Source organism: Hippocampus zosterae, chromosome 14, assembly GCF_025434085.1.
Source record: "Hippocampus zosterae strain Florida chromosome 14, ASM2543408v3, whole genome shotgun sequence".
Lineage (NCBI taxonomy): Eukaryota > Metazoa > Chordata > Actinopteri > Syngnathiformes > Syngnathidae > Hippocampus > Hippocampus zosterae.
Window position 1 is genome coordinate 12889430 of NC_067464.1, and position 18097 is coordinate 12907526.

At 40.1% G+C, this 18097-nt stretch overlaps 2 protein-coding genes across 5 annotated transcripts in view; both read right to left on the reverse strand.

Moving 5' to 3' along the window:
- Window positions 1-6815, reverse strand: part of scaf8 (SR-related CTD-associated factor 8) — a 28213-nt gene extending 21398 nt beyond the window's left edge. The window contains exons 1-3 of one of the 2 annotated variants that reach the window (XM_052086840.1): window positions 6660-6764; window positions 4310-4393; window positions 1601-1683 (exon numbers count right to left, since the gene is read on the reverse strand). Coding sequence is in view for 1 of the 2 variants with exons in the window: in XM_052086839.1 (XP_051942799.1) it covers window positions 4310-4393; window positions 6660-6689 (114 nt within the window). In the remaining variant the exon portion in view is untranslated. Of the gene's footprint in view, window positions 1-1600; window positions 1684-4309; window positions 4394-6659 lie in introns of both variants that reach the window. The other variant, XM_052086839.1, reaches the window with a different exon arrangement.
- Window positions 6816-6908: 93 nt separating this feature from the next.
- Window positions 6909-16100, reverse strand: ipcef1 (interaction protein for cytohesin exchange factors 1). Of its 3 annotated transcripts, none has more exons than XM_052086850.1 (11): window positions 14326-16100; window positions 12933-12986; window positions 12044-12083; window positions 11517-11686; window positions 10682-10755; window positions 10445-10516; window positions 10270-10334; window positions 9754-9878; window positions 9338-9647; window positions 8649-8839; window positions 6909-8394 (listed from the first exon to the last, which is right to left on the reverse strand). In XM_052086850.1, exons 1-11 carry the CDS (start codon window positions 14398-14400, stop codon window positions 8194-8196), a joined length of 1377 nt encoding a protein of 458 aa, XP_051942810.1. In that variant the 5' UTR covers window positions 14401-16100; the 3' UTR covers window positions 6909-8193. The 3 variants fall into 3 exon arrangements, with proteins under 3 accessions (XP_051942810.1, XP_051942811.1, XP_051942812.1); XM_052086851.1 differs by lacking the exon at window positions 14326-16100 and adding an exon at window positions 13876-14287; XM_052086852.1 differs by lacking the exon at window positions 14326-16100 and adding an exon at window positions 13408-13837.
- Between the last annotated feature and the right edge of the window lie 1997 nt (window positions 16101-18097).

The window sequence follows — 18097 nt, forward strand, 5'->3', positions numbered from 1 at the left end:
GGTGACAATGAACCAAGCAAATACAAATTCTTCAAAAAAACATCAAAGGTTGAAATATGAGTCACCCTTCTCACTGCTTTCTCACTTACGTCAAAGCCTAGATGAATGAAATTCTTCAAACGAAGCAAACATCAGTCTAAGATCAACACAATATTCTGATAGATAGAGAGATAGAGATAGAGAGATAGAGAGATAGATAGAGAGATAGATAGATAGATAGATAGATAGATAGAGAGATAGATAGATAGAGAGATAGAGAGATAGATAGATAGATAGATAGATAGATAGATAGATAGATAGATAGATAGATAGATAGATAGATAGATAGATAGATAGATAGATAGATAGATAGATAGATAGATAGATAGATAGATAGATAGATAGATAGATAGATAGATAGATAGATAGATAGATAGATAGATAGATAGATAGATAGATAGATAGATAGATAGATAGATAGATAGATAGATAGATAGATAGATAGATAGATAGATAGATAGATACCTTGCGCCATCTCTTGTAAATTCTGACAGAGCAGGCACAAAATTCAAACAAGGCTCCAGTTCAGACAGAGCAGTCATTGAGCATGCATTGGAGTTTGATTTATTTGCAAGACTATGAACTCAACTAAAATGAGGTGGAAATCATAATCAGAATAATTGGCTCCAAACCATCCATCCATCCATTTTCCAATCCGCTTATCCTCACACGGGTCGTGGGGGGTGCTGGAGCCTATCCCAGCCATCTTTGGGCAGTAGGCGGGGGACACCCTGAACCGGTTGCCAGCCAATCGCAAGGCACAGAGTCAAACAACCAAGTCAAACAACTATCCTCGCTCACACACACTTAAGGACAATTTTGAGTGTTCAATCAGCCTGCCATGCATGTTTTTGGAATGTAGAAGGAAACCGGAGGGCCCGGAGAAAATCCACGCGGGCCCAGGGAGAACATGCAAACTCCACACAGGGAGGCCGGAGCTGGAATTGACCTCTGCACTGTGAGGTCGATGCCCTAAACACTGGACCACTGGCTTCAAACCATTTTAAGTAAAAAAAAAAAAAAAAAAAAACAAGGGTCATTCTGTATCTTTGATCAACTTCATAATCCAGCACAAGAAACACTGCCACATTACGAGTATTCCAAAGCTAAATTCACGATTGTTTTTTTTTCTCCCCGTAAATTTAATTTAAGCACAAACTAAGAAAAGTCACATGTCACAATACAGATTCACATGTGCAGTACTTGCAGTAATTGATCTTGAATGACCAAATCAATGTGTAAAATAAATGCAGTGCTCTAAGAGCATAAACATCACAATATATTATTGTGGCCATGAGTGTAGAGTTGCAAGAAATGTGTGCACAGTATAAGGATGCCCACACAACATCGATGTTTGACAACCAGTATTTTCCCACTTTGAGAACAATGCATTCCCAACAGTGTTTTCAGTCAATAGTCTTTTTACACCGGAGAAATGCATCAGCACCCAGGCCACACACACAAAGTCTCCCAAGCACCGCTATTGAGCACTGGCTGACAAATCAAGAGGTAGATAGAACCAACTGAGGCATCTTCCTTGTGAAACAACCCATACTCCTACCTAAGCTGGTTAGGGATTCTCTTATCTCTTTGTAACTCTCTCCACCCCATCCTCCAGTGCTTTTGGGGGAGCTGGGAGAGCTGCTGAGGGAAGGGGAAACGAGTGTTATTCATCAGGTATGTAACACCACAGGCACAGAGGTTCGTTACGAACAAACGGGGCAGAAAACATTTGATGAGAATGTTCATGTAAAAAAAAAAATAATGGTGGTGTCCTGTACTTTTTGGTCTTACACTGCAACTGCATGGATACATTAACAAAACTCATAAAACAACTGTATGCATCGATGTAAGGGAAAAGGCCATGTCAATCTATGAAAAAATTGCCGAAACAATTTTTTTTAGAAGTCTGCCTCAATACTATAATAAATAATTTTTAAACGCCCAGAATTTGCAACACCGGGAGGCATGTTTGTCCACTTTCTTGTTTAGCAAACGGGCGATTGCTGCTGACCGAAAATCTGTCAGCAGACTTCCACGGAGCAATAAAAAAATAATAATAATAATAATAAAATAAGATTGCCAAAGTTTGGGGTTGCAGAAAAGGGGGAACAAATCAAATTATGAGTTTGCGGAGCTAGGAAACGGGAACACGTTTACGTGTGACTACATGCTCGCCGGCTGAAACAAGCTACTATCTGTAATATGTCTTTTATGTTTTATTCATTTGTATAAGATAACATATCCCGACATTGCCACCTCGAACACTAAAACTCTATGATGTAGCACAACAATTTGGCAACCCCGTCTAGATTCGGAGCAGGTACATTCTGACCTCAAACACAGTTCTTGTTGAGGAAAATGCTCATCTATGCTCACATGGCCTTAATAGGCAGATATGATCTGTGCCTATTCAGGCGATGTGCTTGCAGCATTATGGACACAGTCGTGCCTGTTTCAGGAGATGAGAACACACAATCTCTTTGTATCGAAAATAAATCACCCTTTGCTAATGTTAGCTGGTTATTTACATTTGAGTTGACCCACCGTTTAATCGTTGGGTGCCTCAATTTTGCCAATAGGCATATTTTATTGTTCAACTCATCTGATTATGGCGACTGAAGCGCACTGTGGGCTAAAGCTCGACGCTCATCAAACACGGGGCATTCCATTCAGTTGTACATGTTGCGCACCCTTATTTTGTAGCTGTTGCACTGCGGCGACTCTTCATTTAAATGAACATGATTATGGTAACACATCATTTCTACTCCTTAAAATTCATTGTACATTACTGGTAGCGGTAACTGGTGCAACACCAATCAGAAGGGTAGCTTACTCGCCGCCATGGAGAAGATAATTAGTGTCTTATAAGAGCAGCGATACAATGCATTCAGCTGAGCTTAATAGTCAGCTATGGAGCCAGAGAAGCTCCGGGGACCATAATCAGGCATGCTTGAAGCCAGTTTTATAGTGAGGCAGATGCCATGACAATGTCATGTTTGTGATGATGTCATGATGACATCATCACAAACAACATTTGTTGGCAAAGTTTAAATCTATTGCTTCCATCGAATTCATCCCCCAATTAAGCTGCTACGAGAATATCTCAATTTTCTTGCACTGATAACACTGAAACGAAAAGCAAAGATATTAGCCCCATGTTACAATTCCCCAATTCAGGAATTTAAAAATAGATCACAAATATTTGAGAGAAGATGGCATTCTAACTATGGTACTTACGAGAGTACGTAAGCCTTGGCACAAAGTCTTAAAATCTACAGAGAGATCCTCTTTAATACAAGGGGCAGTATATTCCTCATCTTTAATTGAAAACTAAACAAACACATGTTTGTCTTCGGAACTGTAGCCAGGCTGAAAAAATGCTACAGCAATATTGATCTACCTATTCCGATCAGTCGCAGCAGTGATGACCCAGACACATTTAGAAACAAATCACTTCCTTCCATCAACCTGGACCAATGATCCACCCTTTTGTAATGACCTCCTGATCCAAGTCTTCGTACGTTTTTATTTTTAGAAAACGAGGCCCATCGAGGGCAAAAAAGATCGCAATCGTGTCAACAAAATGACAACAATTTTTAAGAAGCCAGCCTTACTCAAATGCGCTGTTTTGATCAGCAAAATCGCTACTATGGTTCTCGTGCCACTTTGTCCCTCAGCCCAAATCTCATTTACTAGTGTTTCTAGAGAATAAAATAAAAAACTGTGAAGTTGTTCATTATTAAGTTAAATGTGTTTGTTCTCCACTAATGTGTATTCATAATTGTTCTTCAACCATGCAATTTTTGTTCATCTTATCATTATACTCAAATAAGTTTCAGTAGGCTGAACACCACCATCTGAACACCAAAATACTCAATAGCTGCAGCTACAATCTGTGCAGCTGTGCTTAATAGTCAGCTATATAACTAGGGGTGCTGTGGGTACCGTAGTCAGTCATGCTTGAAATTATTTTTAAATTATTCAGAATTACTTTTTAGAAAATGGCTCCGATCAGAGTATGGATGACTGAGGCATATCTTTACCTCATTTGTGGGGTTGACAGGTGTGGGCTACATTTTGTCATGGTGGTGAGGATGGGGGGGATAATAAAGACAGAGATGATGGGCAATTTTAATCTGGGCAATGCCAATAGGTGCTGAGCAGCAGTGCTTGCTCCGCAATAGACCCATAAATAATAATTAGTACCTGGTGTTAATACCATTTGTAATCTTTAGTCCAAAAAGTGCACCTAATGTCTCATACTTACTTTAATAGCCTTAATGCCTGACTTGGTGATTTGGGTCATCTTGGCCTTCGAGATGGGTGGCTTGTACTCATTCAACGAGTACAGCTGAAAAATCACAGGAGACAGAAAATGAGAATCAAGTTTCAAATATATCCTCCGAGTCTTCAAATTGTATTCCGACGTCCCTCTGTGGTAGCTTTGTATTTTAACTGCCGTTGCAGTGTTGTGCTGCTGTGGAGGCGCTACACCAACAGCAGTGCACAGATCAAATCCTTTTTCCCCCTCGCTAACCGGGGCTATCGACATCCTGATTTTCCCTCGCGAATGGAACAAACAGGTAAATATTGGCAGTTTAGTTTTTTTTTTCACCCAACTATGCCGCATTTATTAAAATCAAAGTTTCCTTCGTGTCAAAGTAACATTTGTGATTTTTAGCGCTGCAGATATGGCAGGGAGACTCATCCTTTTTTTTTTTTTTAACAGTGACTGCTGAGTCCAAGTGAGAGACAAGGGAAATAATTCATGGTGATGACAACATGGAAATTTGGTCTGTAACTCTTTTGATTGCGAGGGTTGGAATGCAGGACAGGAAGGGCTACATAAAATTGTTTCCAATTAGTAGCACAACAAAGCAGTCAACGTGTACCTTTATTGAAATGTTATTTTTTATTCCTCTTTCCGTATTGTCTTTAAAAACACACAAGCCAGAGGCTTTGACAAGCAGTGGCCGAATCAAAAAAAAAAAAAAAACGCACAAGCCAGTGGCTTTGACAGGCAGTGGCTGAATCAGTCTGCCTGGCTCAGGCATACTGAGGAAGATTTTTAAGAATAAAAGAATAAGAATATTGAGAAAACCTTTATCCATCTCACAGGAGAAATTCCCAATTTACAGCAGCACAGTTATGAAATGGAGAAAGTAGAAAAACAAAAATTATAAGAGCTGCTGTAAAGGTAGCCACTCCTGCGGCGCCATCTTGAAGTCATAACATAATAACAAAATAATTTATCAGTTATAGATGAAAGAGGAGAGGATCAAAGTGTCCCATTTATCAGATATTTAGGTTTTCTTAATTTCTTGAGTCAGAATGATGTATTTTAACTCGATTTGAACCAATTTTTAGCCACATTAAATTGAAAACCGATAATTTGGATGAGTTCTTGTTTTTTCCCCTCATTCTATTGCATTTAATAGACTCTCAGCAGATACTCAAAATCAGATGACTTGGACTCAGACCGGACTCAGGTGTAAAGAAAAAAAAATAGATTATAAGATTTGTTGTCTGTTTCTCAGTTGAGCAATATTTTCAATAATACCAGTCTTTTGAAAACAGGATAGACCTTGGATTCAACAAAAAGGTCACACCTAAAATCTCAACCCTTACTTTATGAGCATGAAGACATTGGCCAGAGACTGATGAATTTTCACTAGTTTTAAAAAGTCCTAATTTTTGCTGATGTAAATTGGGAATTTCTCAATTGTGAGACAAATAAAAGTTTTCTTATCTTTATTCGAAGCAAATAATACGCGTTTCCCTCCTTCTGCCCCGTCTCAAATTTAACACTTTGTATAGAGTCTTTGGTAACCTTGATTGTGTTATTTTATTTATTTATTTTGAGGAAAACGCCACTTTATCACTAAAATCGTCTCTAAATGACCTGACTGACAATGCTGCAATCAATTCATCTTTTCACTTACAGATTGCATACCTACTAGTTTTTTATTACTACTGATGTGGATGTCTTAACAAATACATATATATTTTTTATTCCCAAGTCCCACTGGTATTCTCTTGGCCCAAGTGCTTTTGTACATTTATGTCAACTCATAAAAAAGGATACCTCATTGGGCTACAGAACTGAACGTGCACTGATCACGTTCAGATTTGTGGTTTCTACACCGTGACCATTCAAAGCTACGAATGGCGAAAATTTGTCAAATTTGATTTTTAACTACTGAATGCAAAATAACTGATAGAACACCAAGAAGTACCGCGGTCATGTTTTCCAATGTCAGTGATGCTTAAGCTAACGCTCCAAAATATCGCGCAACTCAGACGGGTTAGCTAACTTGTAGCGTGCTCACGTTAGCAGCGCGCCCGTTCTCATTCCACACTGCAGATAGTTGTAGTTACAATGTAATCACGTCGATCGATCACGAAGCAGTAAACGTGGCTATGACCACACGAGTGCTTCCGTAAATAACCAGCGCGTCAACATGTTTTTGCGCAGTTCCGCGGCCTTGCGAGACCGTCCCGCTAACGTTAGTTTACATTAGCTTGGGCTAACTAGCTTTAACGTCGCCGCCGATGATAAGAAGGGGTACAGGATTTCTTCGTCGTGTTGATATCCACTGCAAGGATTTGTAACAAACCTCGTTGTTGAAGGCTTTGACGGCCTCCATGGTGGCGTGTTTGGACTCTCAGCAACTATCTACTCAGTAATCGGTTGGATACATGCATGCTCGATGTCTGGCGAGATGGAGGAGCTTGCCAATATGGCGTACAAGCACCGGAGGACAACTACAGTACACAGGCCTGCGACACCCAACGTCGGTTTGGGGAAACTACAGGTTATGCCTCCATGTTTCTCCATGGATCATTTAAAATCATGAGGAAAATCATTCGCTTTTACAGTCGTGTTTTATTGTCCTGGTTACAAAAGGTCATCATCATCGAGAGCTTCATTATACACATTGAAATACGTCACCCAGAGACATACTGTAGAGTCGATGTCTCAATTTTAGGAGTCTCAAAAGCCGACATTACTTTGGAGAGTTAGACCAAGGTTGGCGCACTCCCAGGTCATTGATTTTGGATTGCGACTTGGACTATTTCACAACATGATTTGTGTGATAATTACATTGGTCAACAAATTTAACATTTTCAGAGTAGCAGGTAAACGTGTCTAGATGATTATTTTGCACTGATTCTAAATCCTCTTGTTTTTTTCTCTAGGTCAAGTTTTCATAAATAAATACACACGCACGCACACACACGCACACACACACGGTAAAATCTGTATTACCCAAACTTTTATCGGTCAAACTTAATCTCACTTTTTCTCCTGATGTGCTCGGGAAACAATGTAAAGATATATTTTTTTAATAAGCATCAAATTTATGTTGAGGGACACATGAAGCAGGCTATGATTAAAATTTGCAGTTTACCAGTGTTCTATGCAGGGTACAAGTTTCCCACTGCCAGTGTTCCGTCGGGACTAAAATACTGTATACATGTTTCATTTGTTTGGTTTGGTTTAATTTACAGCAGTGAAAACAAGTCAATATGCAAGTAATAACAGCCTTTTAAATGACAGTGTAGATAAAACAGTTCTGCTTGACATCATCTAAAAATCTTTCAAATGTGAAAATGCTCATGATTTATGGCAATTCCTCTCTCCGTGCAGACTGTCATTCTGATGAGATTCTTCTCAATAGTTTGTTTAAAAAGGTGTAACAGGCATAGAAGGTGCATGGCACCAATAAGAGACTGAAAGCTGTTAAAAACATATCCAGTACGGACGCCATCTAAATACATCAAATGTATAACAAGACCAACTGTTTCCATGTGAAAAGCAATGTAGAATACAACACGAAACACGAACGCTGAAGAAGTAAAAACAATCAACTGCAATGTTTGCTAATCTTACAAATCAAATGGAAAAAATAATACTAGGATGCATTTCACATTGCAATGTGACCTATGAGTGGCTGCACAGATTCCATTTCGGAAAACCTGTATACAGAACAGTTTTCATTAATTAAGGATCCATTTTCTACTTGAAAATCTTTGACGTCCACAGTAGTCCCATTTGAAAATTCAACAGCAGAGTGTGTGTGTGTGTGTGTGTGTGTGTGTGTGTGCGTGTGTGTGAGAGCCCAAAGCCAGTAGCATAAAACGGAGCATTTATAAACTGGTCTCAGCCACCGGAGTAGCAATGACTGACGCGCCATCTTGGAAGGCCTCTGCCTCCACCTGCTGGTCATTTAGGACACAGATCTCTTGCACCAAAGGCCCATTGGATTCCTTCCATTCTCGGAACCTGACCGAGGTCAGCTCAGGGTCTGACAGCACCTGCTCTAATGCCTGTAGGTCTGCCTGTTTTGACTAGGATAGAAAAGCGAGCACACAAGAGTGGGAAAATGATGAAATGATCACACCATTTGTTTTCATATTAATACAACAAAATTGTGGTTTTTAAAAGCTAGTACAACAAACAGAAGCCTTACAAACTCAGTCACAACAAGTACTAATTGTTAACCCCCCCGCCCAAATAATCACTGAAAAGCCTGCAACTAAGAAACCACGAGTGCAAACAAACTGCAACATCGCGAGGCAAGACCGTATTTGAAAAGATGTACCTTCAATGTGCTGTTCAGTGTCCTGATAAGATGCAGTTTCTCATTAACGGAGTGATTTTTGCAGCGTTTCACAAAGGAGGCTCTGAATTCCCGTTTGGTGGATGGTTTGCGGTCTCCTATTGGCGATAGGCTGGCCTCCTTCAGGTGGATATACAGCTTCTCCATCTCGTCAGTGCTGTTACAGTGATCACCTGGAGCAAAATTACCGGTAGTCACACGACATCATGATTATCATGAAGAATGCGTCGTGTCATCTTTGTCATTACGTAACCATGACAACAATAACATACAAATACAATGCAAAAGACATCAATGGTGTCATATTTCAATAGGAAAAGGGCTCCAAAAATGCATGCCTGTGCTTGGCAGTAGGACTACAATTTATCCATTTTAGAAATTAACTCTAGTTTGTCAGTTTGATTTGTTTTCAACTTTTTTTTTGGTACGTGTTTGTTTTTAAAGGTGCTAAAATTCAAAGCGAGTTCCCACAAATGTGCACAGTTTTCACAAAGAATGCTGCAACCAGAGGCACTTGTTCACAAAAAACAAAGCGAGGCCGAGTCTTACCCCTTGAGCAACTACTTTTCAAAAAGCGACTCGTGAGTTTAATTCCAGCTACGAAATAAGCAAAATAGGCAGAATCATTTTCAAATGACATTTTGTATGACTAGAATGGAGGTCCACAACACCTGAAGTCTCCTCCTTTGCCGCTCCTTCCTCACTGGACCCTGTTCCAGCCAACTCCAGAGGAGCCCACCACTCCGGCGCTTCCTCCTCCTCTGGCGGAGGTTCATGCAAGTGCACCTGGACTGAGCGCACCGCTGGCACTTCGCCTATGGGAGCAGTAGAAACCTGCGCGACCAGGTCCAACCAAGACTGACGCTGTTTGGAGAGAGATGAGGCGGATGAACTCTGCGACGTCATCGTACTGAGAGGTGAGGAATGCGAGCAGTTTGCTTCGCTGGGGACCGCCGAGGAGTACGGTGGAGGAAGAGTGCCCTGTGAGACCGAGATATATATAATCATGTCAAGGGCAGCTTTAAAAGCTAGATTACAGATTTGCAATAAAGTGCAGGTAAACATTAGAGGAAGCCACGGCACTGACCTGATGTGTACTCCCAGGAGAACCAGATGGTGCAAGGGAGTCCCGCAGGGTCTGTTCACAGTATGGTGGCGGAGGTATGTCTGTGGTTTCTGCTTCTTCATGGTCACTAGCCTCACTGTAACATTCTAAAAACACACATGCACAATGTCATCTCCAAACTCAGTGTGTGCTCATAAACACATTTATGAGACCACCTGTCCTAAAGAGATACGTTGGCATTAAGTGCCTTTCTGGATTACAAATTATTTCAGTTTCTCTTCAGGAGTATCTATAATTTAACATCCAAATCAAGAAAGAATTTTTTTCTGTCCTAGATTTTTTGGGGGGGTAAAATACTAACACCAAACAATATATCTAGTAATACACAAATAGGATTATTTGAGTGCTATAGAAGGGTGATTTATAGGCATTCATTTATCAAAAAGAATGTTCCACTTTGATGCGTTTCAAATTATCAAACTTTTTCATCTGAAATTGAACAGTCACACGAGAAGCAAGTTTTATCTTGAAGCTCACCAGCTTCTGGGTTTCGTTCCGTGGGCTCATAATGAATGGAGGCAAGCCCGAGCTTATTCAACCATCTGGAACACAGGCACGCAGATTTCGCTCAGGGGGATTTGAACATTTCATTTGATTTGAAGTATCTTTTTTTTGATGCAGTAGATGCACAATTGTACTTGCTGTTACTTACACGTTCATTTCTTCATGGTTCTCAGCAGCAAAATAAAACATCATGACTTGTGGGTGGCAGGCTTTGAATGCACTACAGAAAGAAGAGTCAGGATTAAGATGGGATGTGAAACCAGAGCACAAAGATAGAAACAGAAAGTCAATTCCCATGAAGTTTACTTCCAAAAATGTGAGAGGAACCTCTCTATTATTATGTGGGGGACATTGGAGACATTGTTCTAACTGCATGCATACTCACTGTTTCTTCTTGCACTCGATGGCTCGGTCGATCATGAAGTTGGTGAGGTCAATGTAGCCCTCGGCTTTCTCCGCCTGCAACACAAACATTGAACAACAGTCAGCGTGAAAACAAGATGAACTCATGACTTTAAGCCACTTCCTGACAAAGCCACCCGCCGTCCGCTACTTCTTCTATTTCCGCCTACAGTGTGTCTGATGGCAAATAAAACCTACCAGGAACACAGGCGTCACTATCAGGCCCAATAGCGTCTGCTTCAAGAACCAGTCACCCAACATGCGAATGACTTTTAAAACAGGCTAACGAGTAGACAGCTGTGCTGGTGGTGTGCGTCATTGCAGAGGCTGACACGCATCCATGCTGAATGCACTGTGGCTGCAAATTACGACCCTGACATGGTGCACCTGAACATTTTTAGTTAGCTTGTAAATGAACCATGACAGAATCATTTTTGTTAAGTCCAATTTTATTTATTTATTTATTTATTTATTGGGGGGTGCAACTTGTTCAGTGGATCCTCATTCACTCCCAAAGACATTTTTATATGTCTTTTCAGACTTGGTTTAGAATTGGCTGGTACTGAATGAGTTAAGCTTATACATATATGGAGCAACATCTTGAGCAGATATATTTAATTGACACTGGGCGCTCTCTTTGTCAACTCATGTAGATGCTATTCAGAGAGAGCTTCCCCAAGAGGAACAGATGAAAGGAACCGTTTGTTAAATAGACTGTTCAGCACAACATTTGTTGGAATTGCTCAATTGTCAACTAGAGAGCCACTCAAATGGGTTTTACGTGTTCAGTAAGAAGAAAACAATAAGGGCATTCTCACCTGCGCATTTGTGTACCAATATAATGCAGTCTTCTTTAGGACGAACCAGAACTTCTTCCATTTCATACCCAGGAAGCCTTTGCTCTCTTTCTTCTTGTACAACCAACCCTGGTGGTCTGGCTGACCCAGCTCTTTGACTGACACCCGCCGTCTGCTCATCGCACCATTGGCTGTGCACACACACACACACAAAAGCCACAATGAGATACGGCGCACTTTCAAAAGACCTACACTGTGTGAAAGCTCAAATGTTTCCAGTGACCTAAAATTAGCCTGCCAACATGGTATATCTACACCCAGCGGTTTTTTTGTTTTTGTTTAAAACCTGTAAACATCAGCCTACATTTTTCAGATATGAATATAGACGTGATAATGACATACAATTCACTCTCACTGCCTACATACAAATTCACTTTCACTGCCTACGCAGAGTTAAACCCAAAATTGAAGTAACCAAGCAGGGGCTGCGAATGACAGTTGAGGGGCCCGGCAGACAGACTGATGTGGACAGGAAAGTGACGACTTACCTCCTCGGCTCTTCTTCTTGGACTTGTGTCGCAGAGAGACCTTTTGGAGCGTAACACAGGAGGGGGACAGAGTGATGGGGATGGTCAATGAATTTTAGAGCACACTAACCAAGACCCAGCAGCTCACAAGAAGAGGCTGTGTGGAACATCCTGTTTCTCTCTCTCTCTCCCCCCCCACTTCTCTCTGTCATCTACACACACACACGTATGTGCAAAAGTATTGAGGATCCTCAACTGTCCCTCGACTTTCTGCCTTATTCAACTATGGTTTGACTTTCAAATAATGCATACAATACCAACATTTGAAGACATAAAGTAGTAGCTATATCATTTGTGAAATTACAAGAATTGATTCTCAATTAAATCTGAAGATATTTTGTCTTGTTAAATTCAATAGATCAGTTGGAGATTAAATATGTTGTCTTTTAAAAAAAGCTAACAGCAAAATTATTGAAATCAATCCAAAAAAAGCTGACAAAAGAAACATTGATACATTGGGTTTTGTTTCGTTTTTCTAACTCAGAAGGATAGATCATAGACAGAAAGTACCACCTAAACATCTGCCAATTTTTCCCTAACCTTTTCAACAAAACACCCAAATTAGTGACTCGCTTTCGTGCGTCTTCAAGTTGAAAACTTACTAAAATAGAAAATGCAGTATAATTTCATAAGATCAATTTTCAAAAATATAAAATATAATAATCTCATATTAGCAACAAATGCATACAATATTTTTTTCAAAACCGTCAGCAACATATGGAAATCAGTTAGCACCACTTTGCCACGAAAATGTGGGCCTGCTTGGTGATCAATAAAATAACTAAAGCCATTTTGGGTCCCAAAGCATTTACCACACTCATAAACAAACAAATCAATAAAAATAACTTACAGGGTTGTAATCATCAGCAGCCATTGAGGGTGATACAGATATGGGGAAGGCAGCCTGGTCATGAGGACAAAAAGCACACAATAAATCACTAGCTAAAAAAATGGCAAGGACTCTCACAACTGACTGCTTAATAGGTACCGGTAGTTGTCTCATATCACTCGGCGAAAATATTTCAAAGTACTGTTGTACAAACAAAATCACTCCGCTAAGATCAGACCTCTTCCAAACCATACAGTAATGCCAGATGATACAAACCGCAGTATACAGGAGAGTGTTGCCATCTGTATTACAAGATTTCCAAGTTCCAATAACGCCAACACCAATTACAATTTGTGTACCGGTAACTTACAAAAAGAACTCACACTCAGGTTAACATTACCGACTTTAACAAGGTGGAGGAAATGTTTTATCATGCCAACCGAACAAACAAAGAAATATTTCGAAAAAAATGGACCAAAAGCAACACTCGACTTACAGCCTTCAAATGCACTGTCAGCAGTTTGTGACGCAAAGAGCACCTCGGCGCTTCTCAGTATCCCCACTCCTTGTTTCAATGCTACACCGCCAAATGTCAGTGATTAATGTATTAGCAATATGGTCGGACGCAGGCCGTTTAGTACTTCTCAATTGATCAACGTCAGTAATGGGTAATGGGTGGCAAGTTGAGAAATCAAAGCGCATACTTGACTCACTTCCTCAGCAAACTTGAGTTCCTTATTTTACATTTACCAATATTGACACTATAACAACATGCCTAAAAACGTATTACTTGGCGTTCTCCTGTGAGGATATTCAAAGGCAATCAACACACATTATTTATGTGGATTGATAATATTGCATACTATTGTCAGTACAGGCTGTCGGGAAAATATTTTAAATGAATACCCAAAATGCACTTCACAGTTCTGTCTAAGAAGAAAAACGAGAACAACATGACTCATACCTGTTAAAAGTGCTTCATAATTCGAGTATTTGTATCTTTGTTCAAAACGCTCTACCGCAGAGTGCATCAAGCCAACTCTTCAGGATGTTGCAAAAGAGCAGTACCAGTTCTGGCACATTTCCGGGTGTCATGAGCGAGTTCGGCCGCCAGTCGGCGCTGATCGCAACACCAAACAGCAGAAACAAACAAAACACAAGTGTGCTTCTTTTTCGATGTCCCCAACATGAAAAAAAGAGGCTTTGTGTGGACACAAACTCGAGGTGCCAAATATACGTCTTTTCGAGGTTGTCAACAACAACACCAAATACTTTGCGTCTAGTAGATGTTTCCAATTCATTTACCAAAACAATTCTTGATATTTTGACAACAGGAAATAAGTGTCTGTCGCCCATGAAATCCCACAAGTCAAAAACAATGGACATGTGTTCGTAAACTACAAACATACCGTACCTGCCACCACATTGTCACCGACAGTAGCGTAGGCCGAAAAGTGCGCTCCAAGTTCGACCAAACTTTGGCGAGCATGTCGGACAAGAGAAAACTACAAAATAGGCTTTGTTATCAGGTGATTTGCCCTAAACATTAAAATAAGGTGAAACAAGTGCGTTTCATACAATGCGCCGAAATAAAAGAAAGTTTCGACATAGTTAATGTAGTTCACATTTGAGAAAACTGCTGTACATCTTTCAAAAGACGACCCGATTGTTTGCCACCGGGTGTCGCTGCAAGGTAAAAAGCTTCAGGCAACGCACATGAAGGAGGAAGTCAAATCAAACGTGGTGGGAATGTCTAAATAATGACAAATACTTTCAAAATAAAGGCATTAGTTTCAGTTTAGCCAATAGCTTCGAATCTGTGTCAAAGTAACATGAATTAGGTTCTTAACTGTAATGATATTATTCCACTTTAAAAAGTAAAATTCACATGAAATTCCAAAAAGAACAATTACACTTATGGACAGTTAAGAGTCATCAAAGACCTAACAATTAATTGTTCTTGGGAACTGCTACTGAAAACAAGTAATCTACAAGCACTTTTAATTTACCGGCTCTGAGTCAATAAAGCAATTTCAAAGCTGACCCAAAATAACAGATAATGTATCCACTCATTTGCTTTGCATCACAAAACGGTTGTTGCTATGGCGGCACCCATGCTCCTATGTCAGTGTATGCAGCACTTTAACTGTCTTTACTGGAATGAAGGTAAACAGGACAGGTGCAGTCACGAATCCTGTATGAGACTTAATTTCAATTTAAATAGGCATCTCGTGTCAACACAAAGCGAGCTGGATTTGAATTGACAATTTCCACATTTGCCATAAAATGCTATTTTGCCGCCTCAATGTCTCTCACAAAAAGATGCATGGCAGGCTGATTGAACATTTTAAATTGTCCCTAGGTGTGAGTGTGAGCGCGGATGGTTGTTCATCTCTGTGTGCCCTGCGATTGGCTGGCGACCGGTAAGGGGATGTCCCCCGTCTACTGCCCGAAGACAGCTGGGATAGGCTCCAGCACGCCCCGTGACCCTTGTGAGGATAAAGCGGATCAGAAAATGGATGATTCCTGTTTAGTGCAGTTCGCAAAAAAGGTAGCTTGACTTTGTAAATATGGCCAAAGTTTGTTAAGGAGTCATACCACACGCTAATTTTTACAGTGGCAGCCCGTCCAAAGAGGCAAAAGCTCTTACAGTGATTAGGCCGTGGTTATCGATATATATGTTGCTCACAAATAAACTTCAAAAATCATCAGTGTGTGGAGCATGCCCACCTTGTTCGGGAGGGCATACAGCACATATTGTCCATTTAATGTAATTCTGTGTCCTAATGGATCATTTCATTTCCACATCCTTCACATTATTTTTTTCCCCAAGTGTCAGTGTACAACTTAATCATGAATAAAAGCAGCATTTCTATGCAGCGAAGGTTCAAGAGGCCTTAAGGATTTCCGACAGTTCTGATTGGTCACACCATTGTAGTGCTCAATCTCCCAACACGATTCATGCTGGGAATTGTCACGGCACTTATCTAATGTACCTCACGGCCCCAACACCACTCCACACCCTTCCTGACCCGAAACCAAGTGTGTGAGAGAAAGGGCTGACAGAGAGGCTATTCTTCTTGAGCAAGAGAATGTGTCAAAGGGGGAGGGGTGCAGGCTATGATATCACAACCTCGTCTGCTCACTTTGTAGAGCTCCTATGGTCGCCACAAGCGGTCTTGTGGTGCATGACTATTAGACCATTACCAAATAAAATACTGCATTTGCGTGTGCTGAAGATGGCTTCTCCCACGCCCCCCACCCCAACCCATACACCAAAAAGTTTTGTTTTTTTAAACTAGAGCACTGGAATAAAACTCAGATGGGCGCACATAAAATGACATTCAGTCCATATGTACAAGTATTATTTTTAATTGCAGAAGTTACATTTTCAACAAAATTTTAGTGTGCAAGTTTCTACATCACTGGAATGCCCATCTTCTCGAATCACATTTTCAAAAGTAACCCACATTTCTGCAGAATTTTGTTTTCGCTTGACAGAGACAGCAAGCATACTTACAGCTTGAGAGAAGGACCAGGATCGCATATTTGGTTGATTATACCTGCAAAAGCAAGGAGAAGACTTTAATCGACAGGACACCACAGAAAATATCTGAACATCAAATAACCGTCCCACATAAGTACGGTATCAGCATCTCACGCAAACATGTACAGATTGCGACTTTCTCTGAACCACACAATCTATTGCAAGATGGCACGGATAGACTGATTCTGGCAGATTCCGTGGAAGATTTTTTAATGGTTGGAATGTGGTAGGTTGGTACCAGTGGTTTTGATAATGCACTTGGCAAAACTGACACAGCAACATGGGCTCCCAAAGCTGAAAATAAACAGTGCATCCCAGACGGGCCTCACCCTGTAATTTAAGGCAACAAAAATGGAAGCTTCTTTCCCTGCACATTGCAGTTGCTTAACCCTTTTCCCTCTTCTGATTGAGGTTATTACAGTGAACGAAAACGTACAAAATCAGTCAAACTAAAAATGACAAAAATAAAAATGAATGATCTTAACAAAAACATCTCACACTCAACAAATTAAAAAACTCCGCATATGAAAAAAGTAAAATCAATCCAAAATAAAATAAAACAAATAACTTACAAAAAAACTAAACAGGCTTGCTCAAAATACTAATTTAAACTAACTGAATAGAAAAAAAATAAAGTCATAAACAAAATGTAAAGGGAAAAATCCAACCCAAGTATTATAACTCGACTTTCCATCTCTTTTTGTTTTTTAAAATGTTTGTTTTTTCTTAAACAAAAACAACACGATTTGGTTGAAAGGAAAGGAAGAAAACAGGCCATCCTGTCACATAGAAGCACACAACAAACTGATGCCCACATTACGACAGCAACAGTGAAACAAAAGGATTGCGGCAATATTAGGTACAGCCATACAATCGAGCTACATTAACTATAATATTTTGCCTTAGCATTACGCAATGCAATGAATGCATTTAACGACAAACAAGATATCACAATATATTTCAATATCAATTAAAATAGAACATTATTTTCGATTTAAATTGTGGATTCGCCTCCTATAATGGACAGTGAATATATCTCATAGCTGACACTTCTCACCTCTTTTTCAACAGCTACCAAATACTCCCGGCAGATAGGCCAACACTGCAGTAAGTTACGAGTGCTGACGGTAGGCAGGCTACTAATATGCCAAAAAGGTTAGAATCATTTAAACTATTTAGAGTACAATAGATATTATTTCCCACAATGTTGATATTTTTGACTGTGGAAAACCTCTGAAGGCCGAGTTATGAATTGACGAACAGATGAGTCCCACTGACACGAGTGTTGGCCAAGCATCAAAATTCTATATTTAAAGTGTTTGATAGGATTGAGGTCAGGGCTTTCAAATTTCGTACAAAGAACAGCCAAGCATGCCTCTGTGGAGATTGCTTTGTGCCCGGACAGAAGAAAATGGCCTTCTCCAAACAGTTATACGAAATGTGTTGAATGCATGTCAAAGAAAGGACTCAAGCCCATTAATGAATTAATCGATTAAGATGTGTTTGTCTGCTTTTTGTCCTTCATGGAGCCAAACCAAGTCGATGCGTGTGACATGAGAATGTTAACCAATGCTGCATCACATTAAATGTGCTGTCATGTGGAAAACTAATTTGTTTTTGTACATTTCCCTCTTAAAAC